The following is a 16,318-nucleotide window of genomic DNA, read 5'->3' as shown; positions in this document are numbered from 1 at the left end:
TAAATGTTACCTCTGCATGTAATACACTATACAACGCTGATCAAAGTGCTGTGGCTCAGCATGTACAACTATGAGGAAACTTTAAAAGGTTGGTGGAGAAATGGAATTAAGATAAATTTACTTTGGCACAAAAGATTTTTGGAGACCATGCATAGTTTTTATCATATGCATACTCCATAAACATTCTGAAGAATCCTCACGTGTTTTTCAATATGGACTTTATTTTTTAGAGAAGTTTCTGTCTCAAAGGAAAGCTGGGTAGAATATGGAGTGCTCCCTACACACAGATGCACCCTTCCTGACCATCAGCATCATGACAGCATCAAAACCTGGTATCCTGGCCAGCGCCGCGGCTCAATAGGCTAATCCTCCACCTTGCGGCACCAGCACACCGGGTCCTAGTCCCGGTTGGGGCACCGCATTCTGTCCTGGTTGCTCCTCTTCCAGTCCAGCTCTCTGCTGTGGCCCGGGAGTGCAGTGGAGGATGGCCCAAGTGCTTGTGCCCTGCCCATGGGAGACAGGAGAAGCACCTGGCTCCTGGCTTCGGATCGGCACAGTGTGCCAGCCACAGCGCGCCAGCCATAGCGGCCATTGGGGGGGTGAACCAATGGAAAAGGAAGACCTTCCTGTCTCTCTCTCACTGTCCACTCTGCCTGTCAAAAATTAAAAAAAAAAAATTTAAAAAAAACCTGGCATCCTGTGGCTTTTGACAAATCTTGAGTGACATGGACCCACCATTATAAATATACAGAAAATTTCACTGCCCTGAGAATCTTTTGTGCACTCCCTAGTCATCCTTCCCTCTGGTAAACACTTACCTTTTTACTGTCTCCACAGTACTGCTTTCTCTAAAATGTCCTGCAGTTAGACTCTAGTATGCTATAGAGACCGGCTTCTTTCCCTCAGTATCAGGCACTGAAAGAGCCTCATGTCGTCTCATGGCTTCATAGCACATTTCTTTTCAGCACTGAATAATAACTTCCATTGTATGGATGTACCTCATTTATCCATTCACCTACTGATGGACATCTTGGTCTTTTCTAAGTTTTGGTAACCAGGAATAAGGCTGCTACAAGCATCAATGTGCAGGCTTTTGTGTGAACCTAAGCTTTCAAATCATTTATGCAATATTAAAGAACACAACAGCTGTTCTGCATGCTAAAATCATATTTAGTTTCATAAGAAATGGCTGCACTGTCTTCCAGGGTTAGCGATACTTTTTTAAAGATTTTTATTTATTTATTTGAGAGGTAGAATTACAGATGGAAAGATGGAAACACAGAGAAAGAGGTCTTCGATCCAGTGGTTCACTCCCACAAATAGCCGCAATGGCCAGAGCTGGGCCAATCCAAAGCCAGGAGCCAGGAGCTTTTTCCACGTCTCCCATGCAGGTACGGCGGCCCAAGCATTTGGGCCATGTTCCACTGCTTTCCCAGGCCATATGCAGAGAGCTGGATTGGAAGAGGGGCAGATGGGACACAAACTGCCACCATATGGGGTGACAGTGCCACAGGCAGAGGCTCAGCCTACTATGCCACAGCGCTGGCCCCAGCTATACCATTTTTTATCCCCATCAACAACTGAGACTTTCTACCGCTCCAAGTTCCCACAAGCATTTGGTATTATTGTGTTGGACATCGGCTATTCTACCAATTCTTCTAATTTTGTTTTAATATGCAATTCTCTAATAATACATAATATTGAACATCTTTTCACATACTTATTTGTCATCTCTACTTCTTTAGTGAAGTTTCTATTCACATCTGTTGCCTACTTTTAATTGAGTTTTTCATTTTCTAATTGTTGAGTGTGAAGAGTTTTTACATAGCTCTTGCAAATACGATGTCCCAGTCTCTGGCTTATTTTTTCTTTCTGTGAATGCTTTCATTTTTTCACTTACGTCCTCACCTCTCTAGTCCACTCAAAATTTATTTCCTTAGTAAGTTACTGGACAATGTTTTTTTCCAAAAACTACCAGATTTGCACATTTCAGGTTTGACAGCATGCACGAAATCTAACCCACCTCCCTCTCTGTCTCTGCTACAGCAAAGAAAGGGAAAGAATGGAAAGATCAGCAAATTTGCCACAATTTCAGGTGAGCAGGTATGCCAATCCTAGTTGTAAAGGTAAGAAAGGGGCAGCAGGGCCAGCGCTGTGGCATAGTGGGCAAAGCCGCCGCCTGCAGTGCCAGCATCCCATATGGGTGCAGGTTCAAGTCCCAGCTGCTCCACTTCCGATCCAGCTCTCTGCTATAGCCTGGAAAAGCAGCAGAAGATGGCCTAGACACTTGGGCTGCTGCACCCACGTGGGAGACCAGGAAGAAGCTCCTGGCTCTTGGCTTCAGATTGGTGCAGCCCCAGCCATTGCAGCCATCTGGGGAGTGAACCAGCACATGGAAGACCTCTCTCTCTGCCTCTGCCTCCGCCTCTCTGTAACTCTGCCTTTCAAATAAATAAAATAAATCTTTAAAAAAAAAAAGAAAAGAAAGGGGCAGCAGCTGGAGATTAAGAAATGAACCCCAAGCCTAAGTACTCCATCCTGACAGTGGGTCATGTACCATGAATGATCTCACTTGTAAAACAGTGTGTGTATGTGTGTGTGTGTGTGATGTGTCTGTGTGTCAAAATAAACATATTCAGAAAGAACATCAACTGTACATGTTTGGCACTATCTACAAATGAGGCTACCTAAGAAGAGATACATTAACAAATGTGTAAAACACACATTAATTCAAGCCTTTTATTTTTTTAAATATACTGACCAGAACAAGTTGGTCCTGGTCCCTACCCTCCTCTGAGAGGTTCTGGTTGGATCACATTCTCTCTAACCACAGTGAATATTAGTCTACTTCATACACCTTACCAAGCTCATTGGATGAATTCCTATTCTCAGCCCAAATAGCATCCACCAAGTGAGCATCATCACCTTAATAATATACACAAATACGTCAGGTATGAAATCCCTCTACCAAGACGAAATACAAGAGTCCCACGAAGGCTCTAGATATTACTTCCTAAAATTTACATCAAAAGCACCATGACTCCTTCCTCTGCAGCAATATAAAATGTATTCTGAGCTTATCTTCCTTCCAAATCCAACTTTCACAGGTTTTTCTAACTTAATGGCAAGTCAAAAAATTTCTTCCTGAGGAAATAGCATATGATACAAAATATCAAGTTAAAATTCACAACCAAGTGTTTTTTTAAAGGTAAACATATATGAATGGTTTAACTTTTATATCTAACTTCCCTTAAAAAGAGGTGCAATCTGTAAGAATTAGGATGTGCCAACCGAACCCAAAGTGTCTGTGATTTACAAAAACTAAGAAATCATCAAACTGGCTGCTGCTAGTGATCAGCTACATTTGGCAGTGGTCACTGAAGAGATACATCAAAAAGCTCTCGGAAGTAATAAACGAGTAAAACCCTAAAAAGTTGTTTTCTCATGAAGATTTAAGTAAAAAGGTAGACTTGGGGCTCTGGAAACACAAACCTGAATTCAAGTTTGGAGTCTGCTACTTACTAACTATACAAGCATGAGCCAATTTTCCTACTTTCATGCACTTTAATTTCTTCATCTGGAAGATTAGAGTGCTGCCACCAAAATTCTCAGGTTTCTCTGATAATTAAATAAGATTTAAGATTATGTATGCAAAATATTTAGCATGGTCCCTGATTGCTGTAGGTCTCAACAAATGGTACCACCAGATATTATTATTAATAAACTATGTAACAAAATACTAATTAAAGCAACCACAACCAAAATAACTCTGTTCTAGAGGTCAAACAAGGAGGCTGAGCCTCATTAAGTCTCATTGACAACCCACTAACAATAGCATGTGCGTCTCACCTATTCACGTGTCCCTTGAGTGACAAGATCAGATCATTTCCCTAAACTTCCTTCATGTTGCTCACTTTACTCAGAAGCATATGCCTCCCTCATTCAGTCACTTAAAGGACATACAGGAAAGGCACCAGTAGCTGATACTTTTTCATAACTGTGACTGCCACTCATGTGTCTGTGCCATTACTCTAAATCTTTTTCCTACACACACACCTTAGGGTCTTCATTGCCATCCCTATTACTGGTTCAATTTTTGTAACTATGATTGAGTGCTCAGGTGATTGATATTCTCCAAGTGCTAACTGTGTCCTGGTTACAGTGCCAGGAATGCAGTGGCTAACAAAATCTGTATTATCTTAATCTTTTTCTCTTGTTCTAAAGGAATGCAACGAAACAGAATAAAACGTTTGGATAACTGACCATTGAAGAACAATGATAGCAATGCTACCTTTGTCATCCATTATATGTATCATGACATAATTCTGTCTGCAACATATAAATGACATTTACAACATATTCTATATGACAGTTTCATTAAACAATATGCTTACATGCTATTTGCTAATCTAGTTGTGATCCACTAAAGTTAACTTTGGACAACTTACTAATTGGTCCCAATCCACCATTAGGAAAGTGGAGAGTACTTTGGTCCAGCACACTACGCCATGCCTCTGCTATGTTCTCTGAGCAATGCAATGTTAAAGGGCTCAACTGATTGCTCTCCCAGGAATACCCACAAAAGTGTAGGTACACTCAATAAAACCTCTGTCTCTGTTAAGCTATAAAGTAGATAACCTAAAGTTTTTCTCATGCTAAGATTTTCTATTGAACAACCATTTGTTCTGAAGGAATGTGACCAAAAAGAATAAAACCTCATGGAATTTTGATGATTCTCTTACTCCTGCTAGGAGGAAGAAAATGGGCCAACTTGGTATAAGATTGCCTCCAAACCACAACACAGCAAGCAATCCAGTCAACACCTTTCTTAATCATCACCTTTCTCATTCATCCCTGAGCATCCCAAATAGTCAAATGAGGGTCACTTGCAGAAATCTGTTTCCATTATTGGTTTAACTCTCCAATAAAGCTTCCTCAATCCTGACCTCATATAATTGAATTTGGCACAAAACACTTTAAACAATCTTTCCCCACATTTACCTTCACCAACCTAAGAACAAAGAAATTGATGACCAAATTAAGAGTAAAAAGAAGACTGTGAAAAATTTTACCTTGATGAAGAGAACAAACTCATCGAGCACTCTGCAGCTCATAACACAAACATACCAATCTGATAAGTTCTCATTACAAATCACTTTTATCTATTTGCTAAGGCAGATCTGGCAGGACTTCCACTTGGCAAAACAGTCAGGCTTATTGAAATGCTATTTGTACTTTCACAAAGATACATTTACTTTAAAATAGACTGTGACTCAGAACACTATACTCAAAAATTTAATTAGTGCCTTAATTTACTCTATGTTAGTAAAGTTTCATTGTGTTAAACACCTGATCCTTAAATACTGCTTTCACAGTCACAAATCTCAAATTTTCCCATATAAAGCAGACTGTTCTAGTATTCTGAATCCAAGAGTCACAAATAATTTTACTTCTCTCTTTCAAAATAAATTTGCAGAAGAAGTATTGAATATTTTCTTCATGAATTCCATTAAGATAATCCTGGAGTCAGCTATTTTTTATACAAAACTTTTATTTAATAAATATAAATTCTGAAAGTACAACTTTTTGGACAATAGCTGTTTTCCCCTCATAACCACCCTCCCACCCACAAACCATCCCATCTCATACTCCCTCTCTCAACCCATTCTCCATCAAGAGTCATTTTTAATTATCTTCTGTATGTAAAGATTTCAATATTTTGTACCCACACAGACACATAAAGTATGAAGTACTGTCTGAAGACTAGTTTTACCATTAATTCTCATAGTACAACACATTAAGGACAGAGGTTCTACATGGAGAGCAAGTGCACAGTGACTCCTGTTGTTGATTTAACAATTGACACTCTTATTTATGACGTCAGTGATATCCGAGGCTCTTGTCATGAGTTTCCAAGACTATGGAAGCCTCTTCAGTTCACAAACTCCGACCTTATTAAGACAAGGCCATAATCAAAGTGGAAGTTCTCTCCTCCCTTCAGAGATAGGTACATCCTTCTTTGATGGCTTGTTCTTTCCACTGGGATCTCACTCACAAAGATCTTTCATTTAGATCACTTTTTGCCACAATATCTTGGCTTTCCATGCCTGAGAAACTCTCATGGGCTTTTTAACCAGATCCAAATGCCTTAAGGGCAGATTCTGAGGCCAGAGTGCTGTTTAGGGCATTTGTAATCCTATGAGTCTGCTGTGTATTCTGCTTCCCATGTTGGATTGTTCTCTCCTTTTTAATTCTATGAATTTTTTTTTTTTTTTGACAGGAGGAGTGGATAGTGAGAGAGAGAGACAGAGAGAAAGGTCTTCCTTTTTGCCGTTGGTTCACTATCCAATGGCCACCGCGGCCAGTGCATCGTGCTGATCCGAAGCCAGGAGCCAGGTGCTTCTCCTGGTCTCCCATGCGGGTGCAGGGCCCAAGCACTTGAGCCATCCTCCACTGCCTTCCGGGGCCATAGCAGAGAGCTGGCCTGGAAGAGGGGCAGCCGGGATAGAATCCGGCGCCCCGACCAGGACTAGAACCCAGTGTGCCAGAGCCGCAAGGCAGAGGATTAGCCTGTTAAGCCACGGCGCCGGCCTCTATCAATTATTATTAGCAGACACTGGTCTTATTTATGTGATCCCTTTTGACACTTAATTCTATCTTTATGATCAATTATGAACTTAAATTGATCACTTTAACTAGTAAGATGGCATTGGTACCTGCCAACTTAATGGGATTTGGAGTCCATGGCAAGTTACCCAAGGGAGTGTGTGCCAAACTGCACATCTCCTTCCTCTTTTTTTTAAAGATTTCTTTTATTGATTACAGGGAGAGGTAGCGACACAGAGAGAGAGGTCTTCCATCTGCTGGTTCACTCCCCAGATGGCCTCAAGGGTCAGAACTGAGCTGATCCAAAGCCAGGAGCCAGAAGCTTCTTCCGGGTCTCCCACATGGGTGCAGGGGTCATCTTCTACTGCTATCTCAGACCATAGCAGAGAGCTGGATCAAAAAAGGAGCAGCCAGGACTAGAACAAGCACCCATATGAGATGCCAGCACTTCAGGCCAGGGCTTTAACCTGCTGTACCACATCACCAGCTCCTCCCCTTCCTCTCTTATTCCCACTCTTATTTTTAACAGGGATCAATTGTCAATTGGATTTAAACTCCTAAGAATAATTCTGTATTAAGTAAAGACTATTTTATTCTTTTTAGTATTTTCTTTTTCTACTTAATACTATTGGTTGAACTCTTTACTTAACACAGAATTATTCTTAGGTGTTTAAATCTAATTGACAATTGATCCCTAGAGTCAGCTATTTAAATGTTCATAATAATGGAACCCTAAATTCTTAGTTCTTTTTTGGCTAATGAGGAAGATTCAAATACTCTAGAGATTTTTTAAAAGTTGCATATATTCATTTGAGAAGCAAAGACACAGAGATAGACAAGGACAGAGAGGGCTTGCACCCAACAGTTGACTTCCCAAATGACCGCAGGGCTGTGGCTCAGATGAGGCCAATGCCAAAGTGAGGAGCCAGGAAACCAATCCAGGATGGCAAGGCCCCAACTACTTGAACCATCACTGCTGTCCGTCGCTCAGGTCTGCTCTAGCAACAAGCTGGAATCAGGAATCAGATACTCCACTATGGAACACAGGTATCTTAAATGGTGTCTCAACCACTAGGGTGGAGGCTGGTGTCCAGGGACTTTTTTTTTTTTTAATTCTACAGTCCCTCAGTTTAAATCACAAAACACATACTTTTTAAAAATATCCTGCATAAATGAAATTACTTGTATTCATTTTTCTTCCACTATAGCCTGTTGAGAATATGATCAAAGAGCCAACAGAAGGGAAGCAAAAGGGAAGGAGAGAGGCAAAGAGGCAGAGTAGAGAGGAACAACATCAGATTTTTTTTTCTTCTATATTTAACACAAGCACAGACAATGAGGTTATCATCACTCTCAACTTATCCATGTTAATTGATTAAAGAGACAAATACATAAAATTAATGAGTTCCTACAGTGCAGCTCTATGGATGCCAAGATGGACATTAGGGAAAAGTGACTGTTGAAACACTGCCTGTTTGTCAGTAGCGGCCGTCCTCGACCGCCTTCTGAACACATGGTCTTCTTCGTGCCTGAATGATGATATTCCCATATAACAAGATGGGAGTTTTGCTTCTCCAACTCAGCTTACCCCTAACAGCCTCAAATACTAGTCCAGGAATGCATTAAATACATGGATTCCCAGTCCCACACCCGGAACTAGAGAGCTAGAATTGCTAGAGACAAATCTGAGTTTTCCAACTAAGAATCAACTGAGGTTGTCAGATTTTTTTCTGTGTGCCAGGCATCATCTTACTAGCCCTGAAAGCAAGTGAGCTACACAGCTACTCCTATAGCATCTCTGATAAAGGGTTACCAGCTTAAAAAATAAAGTTTGAGGAAGGAAGTACCATAATACACTTAGAATTTTGTCTATGAATTATAATGAACCTGTTCTCTATTGCTAGCACATTAACATGAGAACTGTGTAACAGTAATTATAATGCATTTGCTGTGATCCTGAGAATCTGATATATTAATAAATTCCTTATATCAAGTACAATAAATAAAGTTTGGATGTAGCTACTGGAAGCTAATTGGAAAAACAAAGGTCTAAGTTTCAATAAGGTAAAGGAGAAGACAGACTATGGTAACAGTGGCCACACAAAAAATGTCTTTCTAAGCTCAACTATTCAACCAGTAGGCATTCTAAGAAATAGAAAGTGAACTACAACACAAACCCGTGGCACTGTTGTCCATCTAGCTTGGTCTGTGGATCACCTATATATTTCCAGTGCGCATATTACCATGGGGTTAGAATGTAATCCTCATCCAGATATAAGGCGTAGGTTCTTAAATATATTTATATATTTATATTCTCTAGTCTCTTGAATAATAATAGTATGGGATGAAGAGGCTTAAAGATTAATGGTATCTTCTGCAACACATGGAGCAGGCATAAACAGCCACATCAGATCAAAGAACAATTATCTTTTAAAGTTCCTCCTGCTTTTTTCATTTTACTTTTACTATCTATAAATTATAGCCAAGCAAAAATTAAATACCTAAAAAATAATGTAGGTATTTACCTATCAAAGATGTTAGCCAGAATTGACCCAGAAGCCATGTGTTTAAATAATAAGAGCAGCACAAGTGAACTGAGAACAGTATATTCCTCTAAGGCCAACTTTTGATTCTCTCTCTCCCCCTCTTCCTTCCTTTCTTCTGGATCATTGTATGGTTCTATGTCCATTTACAGCACTTCATAAATAATAAAAATAAAATGATGTCTATAGGTTCAGGCTTAGAGGGATCAATTCTTAGGCACAATTCCAAAGGTTAACTTCAACCACATGAAAATTATTCCAAATGCCCTCAACCATGTGACTGAAATATTCTCATTTCAAAAGCAGAATGTGGAATATACTGACCACGCTGGATGGGTTGCATGTGTCAAGGACAAGAAACCAATCTGAAAACAATGAATGCACCTACTTGTTTCCATATTTTCTCAACTCTCTCAAGCTGGAATCACATCTTTAACAACAGAATTTATCAGTTCTATTTCTTAGGATAACAAAGGGAAAAGCTAGCACAGGTACTCCAAGGAAATAAGTCATTTAAAATTATCTGGAATTGTTTTTCTTTTTTTTTTTTTTTGACAGGCAGAGTGGACAGTGAGAGAGAGACAGAGAGAAAGGTCTTCCTTTTTGCCGTTGGTTCACCCTCCAATGGCCGCCGCGGTAGGTGCGCTGCGGCCGGCGCACCGCGCTGATCCGATGGCAGGAGCCAGGCGCTTCTCCTGGTCTCCCATGGGGTGCAGGGCCCAAGCACTTGGGCCATCCTCCACTGCACTCCTTGGCCACAGCAGAGAGCTGGCCTGGAAGAGGGGCAACCGGGACAGGATCAGTGCCCGGACCGGGACTAGAACCTGGTGTGCCGGCGCCGCAAGGCGGAGGATTAGCCTAGTGAGCCGCAGCGCCGGCCCTGGAATTGTTTTAATACTCACGTTTCCTTGGGAGTTTTCTTTGAGGACTGCTTAAATTATATTTTTATTAGGCTAATAATGAAATTCATTTCATTCTTTAAGTAAAAATACCTGACAACAGGAAAACAGGATCCAGCTTATATCCAAGTTGCAATTCATCCAAATGCTAGTCCAGGGATTTCTAAGTGGTCACAAATGAGTAAATGGGTATCTCACTAATGACAGCTTCTTTTTCTGGATAACAATTACCATATACCCCACCACACCCTCAAAATTACTCAAGATTAATTAAGAATTCTATATTCTTGACAAATGCATGGTGTACACAGAATTGTACTTGACAGTCCACCATACCTTATGACTGTTTAGCACTTAAACTCCTGTGTTCTCACCACCATGATCAAAAATAATAAAGTGACAAAATCAGGTTATGTAGGAATTCAGATCAAAATTCAGTTAATACCACACAAAAATAACAAAAATAATTTACATTCCATGTGATAAATAACTCTGAGAAAATGAGATTAAAAGACAATTTGGACTAAAATAAGAAATGACATTGAGAAATCTTGCAATGTTTGGTATCATTTAGCAATACAAGTCACAGCAAGAAAGGGCAGCAAATACAAAATTAAACAACAGAAAACGAGACCACAACAGCTAACACTCAGCTTGCACAATCACTGTATTTTCAATCATCTGATGGTATTTATCATTATTCCCCAATGACTACAAGTATCTGCGCTCCTTTAACAAAGCACACACCATGAAGTTTAGGAAGACTACTTTAAAAAGAAAACCACCAATAAAGACACACACTACAGGGTCACATTTGAAAATACATAATCTTAAAAAAAATGAATAGCATACTTCCATTTCTAACAGTCCAGACACTGGGCAGTGCCCTGTAGGAGAAGGCAGAGAATACCAGGCAAGAGATATGTTCAAGCAAAAAGAGCAATAGAGTGCACTCTTTGCTATCTGATAGATGAAGAAACACCCAAGAAAGGATTTCTCAAGTGTCCATCACACTGCAGGGGAAGAAAGCAGCTACTCAATCTGTGTGGCACATACAAGAGAACCCTGAGGTACCAACAATCAGAGCTGATGTGTTGATAACACATTTTCACATGTGGAGAGCCGCCATTACACGTGGCCACTAGCTGAACCGGTATTCGCAGCATCACAGGTTGCTACATTATCTTTTATGAAACCAATTCTAATATTAATACTTTAAAATCTTTTCTGGTTCCAGATAGAAGTTACACATCATTTTTAGTTATGAGAATCCTCCCTTAATACTGCTTTTAAACAAATATTTGGGGTACAAAAGTGCTAAGAACAAAGATTGCTTCTGCCCTCCAGTCAACTTGCAGTCAGTCCCTCAGCCCAGTTATCAAAGCCCCTGGTTTCTCTTTGTCTCACATCTTACCTTTCTTGGATTTGGCGCCAATCTTCAGTTTCGATGGCCAAGCAATCTGCGTGTTTGTCTCCTCCATGATCTGTAACAACAATTAAGAGAAATACTGAATCAATTAAGAGCTTGTATTTCAGATAAGATTTTTCACACACTCCAAAGGCTAACTTTTAAGTCTTTAGTTTCATGTTGATACAACAAAATGATCTCATTTTAAAATAATGCAAAAAAATCCCTTAGGAAAAAAAATGTGCTTTGTATGTCTTTTATCTATTAGAAATATTCAAGTATATTTGTTACTCCCAGTGTTCCTCTCCATGATGCACCAGTTTTAGCACAGAAACAAGACCAAAAAGTACATGAACGAATAATTAACCCAACTTGATGCCAGAATCATCAGAGATGCTTGTGCTGAATAAAATTCCCCAAGACTACTGCCAACAGATTGCAACACACCAACCATGAGTTCTGCAATACAAAACTGCATGAGTGAGGCCACACTAAATGAAGATTCCCCCTCCCCAAGGAAAAAAAAAATGTTCTGTGGACACATTTGCATTTCATTAAAACTGAGGAAAAGCCTCTAAACGCAGCATCAGGTCGTAAAGCTGCGTTTCCCATCATTCTTCATCTGGTCCAAATCGGCAGTTTCACCACAGCTCCTTCTCACTTAGACAAACAGCTCACCCTGGCCAAGAGGACTTGACACCAAGATGAGCCAAAGCACAAGAACAAGCGAGGAGAAGGGGTGGGAATTTGGTGCGGTGGTTCCCCACATCCAATACCAGATTACCTGGTCCAAGTCCTGCCTTCACTTCCTGATTCAGCTTCTTGCTGGTGTACAAGCTAGGAGGCAGCAGATGAGGGCTCAAGTCCTTGTGGTCCTGCCACTCATGTCGAAGACCCAGCTCCAGGCTTTTGCCTGGCCCACCCTTGACTATTATGGGCATTTGGGGAGTCAATCAGTAGATGGAAGATTTTTCTGTCTTTCACAGAAAATTTAAAAGGAGTAAGTGAAGGAAGAAATGCCAGCACAGCAACAGCAGTGAACAGCCAGCAAAACCAAGTAACAGGAAGTGTTCAGCCTTTATCTCTCACTAATTCTATCCCATGAATTCCACTAGACAAATATTTACTCTCATAACATGAATACAGAATTAACTGAACTACTAAAGCAAACCGCTAAACAAATTAAAAGCAAGAATAGCCACTTTTACTCACTATTTTAATCACTTTATTATAGTAGGATACTATTTTTATGTGGGTTGAGAGTAAATACATGAATATTGAAGGTCACTAAACACAGAGTGCAATTTAGGGGCCATAGTTGTGGACAGATCAGGCTGCCACCTACAATGCCAGCAGCTCATGAGTGCTTGTTTGAGCCCCAGCTGTTCTGCTTCTAATGTACATCCCTGCTAATGTGCCCAGGAAAACAGTGGAGAATGGCCCAAATGTCTGGGCCCCTGCCACCCATGTGGGAGACACAGATGTATTTCCAGGTTCCTGGCTTCATTTGCAGTCATTTGGGAGAGAACCAGCAAATGGAATATCTCATCCTCTATGTCTTTCCCCTTTTCTCTGTCATTCTACCTATCAAATGAAATAAAATACATTTTTTTTTAAAGGAGTGCAATTTAGAAACTAGTGCCTTTTTCGGGGCTGGCACTGTGGCGCAGTGAGTTAAGCTGCTATCTGCAAGGCTGGTATCCCATGTGGGTGCTGGCTCAAGTACTGACTGCTCCACTTCTGCTCCAGCTCCTGGCTAATGTGCCTGGGAAAGCAGAGGAAGATGACTCAAATCCTTGGGCCCCTGCACCCACATGCGACACCCAGATGGAGTTTCAGGCTCCTTGCTTTGGCCTGACCCAGCAAATGTTTCATCAGATTGGCAACCCACAGACACATTTTGTCTCTCCGTTGCAAGGTTTGTTTTTGTTTTTGTTTTTGTTTTTGTTTTTGTTTTTGTTTTTGTTTTTGCAAAGATTGACCAAGTGCTCTTATCCACTGGTTAATTTCCCAAAATGCCCTTAAAGGCTAGTGCAGGGCCTGGACTGAAGCTAAGAGCCAAGAACAAAATGCAGATCTCCCAAGTGTGTGTCAGAACAAATGGAGACATCATCTGCTGCATTCCAGGGTATCCATTAGCAGGAAATCAGAACCCAGCACAGAGCCAGGATTCCATCCCAGGCACTCCAATGCAGATCACAGGTGTCCTATCTGGTACCCCCACCATCAGGCCAAATGCCTGATCCCTTTACAAGGTTTTGTTTTTTTTTTAAAGCCTGAACCAACATTTGAAAATGTAGTAATTTCACAGTTGGACTTAAAGAACTATTTCTCTATATCCCTATCTCTATTAAAAATTGTTTTAAAAAAATAGAAAGAAAGAAAATAAAGAAGGCAGGTGAGTTATGACCTCAACCTCCCAGGACTTGGCTCCTGCCTCCCCTCTCCTCTCTCTTTTTTTAAAGATTTACTTATTTATTTGAAAGTCAGAGTTACAGAGAAGAGAGGCAGATAGAGATGTCTTCCATCTGCTGGTTCACTCACCAATTGGCAGCAGCAACTGGAACTATGCTGATCTGAAGCCAGGAGCCAGGAGCCAGGAGCTTCTTCCAGGTCTCCTATGTGGGTACAGGGGCCCAAGGACTTGGGCCATCCTCCATTGCTTTCCCAAGCCACAGCAGAGAGCTGGATCCAAAGTGGAGCAGCCAGGACTCGAACCAGAGTCCATATAGGATGCCGGCACTGTAGGCAGAGACTTTAGTCTCTATGCCACAGCGCTGGCACCTCCCCTCTTCTCTTATGCCTGCCATTAATGCATTTAGTTGTTTTCATCATTGATCTAGTCAGTTAATTCTAAATCCATATTAAAGCATTGTGTCCCATCATTCTTTACAGATAGGATACCTATCAAGACTTAAATTGAGGGGCCGGCGCTGTGGCGCAGTGAGTTAAAGCACTGGCCTGAAGCGCCAGCAGGCATTCCATACAGGTGCCGGTTCTAGTCCCAGCTGCTCCACTTCCAGTCCAGCTCTCTGATATGGCCTAGGAAAGCAGTAGAGGCTGGTCCAGGTCCTTGGGCCCCTGCACCTGCCTGGAAGACTTGGAAGAAGCTCCTGGCTTCAGATCGGCGCAGCTCTGGCTGTTGCAGCCAATTAGGGAATGAACCATCAGATGGAAGACACCTCTCTCTCTGCCTCTCCTCTCTCTGTGTAAGTCTGACTTTCAAATAAATAAATAAAAATCTTTTAATTGAGAAATAAATATACTACTTATAACTTCAAAATACAAATTACGTCACTGAAATATTCACAGAATTGAAAACTTGGGACTTAATGGATTAAAAAGTTGTATACACCCTTTGCCCCAAGCCAGATGACACCTAGCAGGCTCCTTCTTCGTAGGTATCCTGGAGCTAAATACCAACTCTGTTGCTTTCTAGCTCTGTCATGTTAGGCAAATTAATGTCTGTCTGTCTCATTTTTTTCTCCCGTAAAATTAACTAGGTTATCTACTCCTAAAGCTGCAACAACTGGATGACAAAACCAGTAGGAAGACTCTAGGCATGCACCCACTTAGTGCTCAGTAGTATCAGCCCTTGTTGTATTTATTACACATTAATAACTTCCAGTCCAGAACTGCCCAGGGCACCACGACCCAACAGCCAACAAGACAGCTCTCCAGGAGCTCAGGGTCCAGCAAGGGAGAAGACAAGCTAACCCACCATTAGCGTACTGTGTGCCAAGTTCCAGAATGGGGCAGAGCAATATGTATTAAGTATAAAAGGGATCAATCATCCACTCATGGATGCTCAAGGCAATGCTCACTGATGCTGTCACCAAGAAGAGGAGAAAAGCTGGCCAGCTGGAGAAGATGTGGAGAGAGGGACCCAGGCAGAGGAGGAGTGCACGAGCAAAGGGCCAGAAGGAGAGAGAGCAGGGACCCCAAGACAGCTGAGGGATTTGAGCGCTCGCCTCACACATCCATGAAGGGCAACAGGTCTCATGTGATCTCCATTGTCTTGTCACCATGCATAGAGACATGCAGCCTGAATCCAAACCAAAATCATCACGTACCTGCGCTTAGTTATCACTTGCTACAAAGAATCTGTGAACAGCAATCCCCATTAGGAAGTCATCAATGAAGTTTTTCAAATCATCACCTGCAGTGACTCCGAGTCAGTTCCTACACTTTGACATCACACTATCCATTGGTTTTACCTCAGCCAGCTAAGAGCATGCTAGGGCGTGAAGCATTCTGTCATCAAGGGGAGAGAGAAGTCATAGCTCATTCACCCCAGGGGTCTAAGTAGAATTTGGTCCAGGAACCCAGTACTGGGGCTGGACTACTGGAGCCAACACTTACAAGCATGATCCCTGATTTAAAAAATAGCCAAGGAGTGCAGGCAAAGGCAAGAATTAGGGAAAAATGAAGTCAGTGGTTCTATATCCAACAAGGCAGGTAAATTTCCTAAAGTGAGTTCTAGCTAGCTGCTTTATTTTTTTTTTTTGGGGGGGGGCCTTCCAAAAAAATCTTATTGTTACTTCTGTTTCCATTTTGATGAAACCAAAGCTCAAAGAACAAACTACTGATTTTTGGATCATTTTCTATAAACATTAATGTGACATTCTTAAAAGTCAGAGATGAGGAAATGGAACTAATTTTATGTATCATATAATCAATGAAGACACTGACCCCTTTACAAGAGGATCTCGAACATTTCCCATAAACCAATTAATTCCCACAAAATCCTTTAAGGAAATCATTTCCCAAAAGCCTGTGATGTGCCTTAATTCTTAAGCAAGTAAATATGTTCTCCAAAAATGTTCAGTTTGCCTTTAAGGAATAATTAGGCAGCTAGTTCT

The 16,318-nt window shown here is 41.2% G+C and overlaps 1 protein-coding gene across 4 annotated transcripts in view; it reads right to left on the bottom strand.

Moving 5' to 3' along the window:
* BICC1 (BicC family RNA binding protein 1) overlaps positions 1-16,318 on the bottom strand; it is a 338,019-nt gene that overhangs the window by 122,010 nt on the left and 199,691 nt on the right. For all 4 annotated transcript variants that reach the window (XM_062215389.1, XM_062215390.1, XM_062215391.1 and 1 more), the window contains exon 3: positions 11,463-11,532. In XM_062215389.1, coding sequence (XP_062071373.1) covers positions 11,463-11,532 — 70 coding nt within the window. The remainder of the gene's footprint in view (positions 1-11,462; positions 11,533-16,318) is intronic.

This window comes from Lepus europaeus, chromosome 17, assembly GCF_033115175.1.
Source record: "Lepus europaeus isolate LE1 chromosome 17, mLepTim1.pri, whole genome shotgun sequence".
Lineage (NCBI taxonomy): Eukaryota > Metazoa > Chordata > Mammalia > Lagomorpha > Leporidae > Lepus > Lepus europaeus.
Note: the sequence above shows the minus strand (reverse complement) of the source record. Positions and strands in the feature narration are given on the sequence as shown.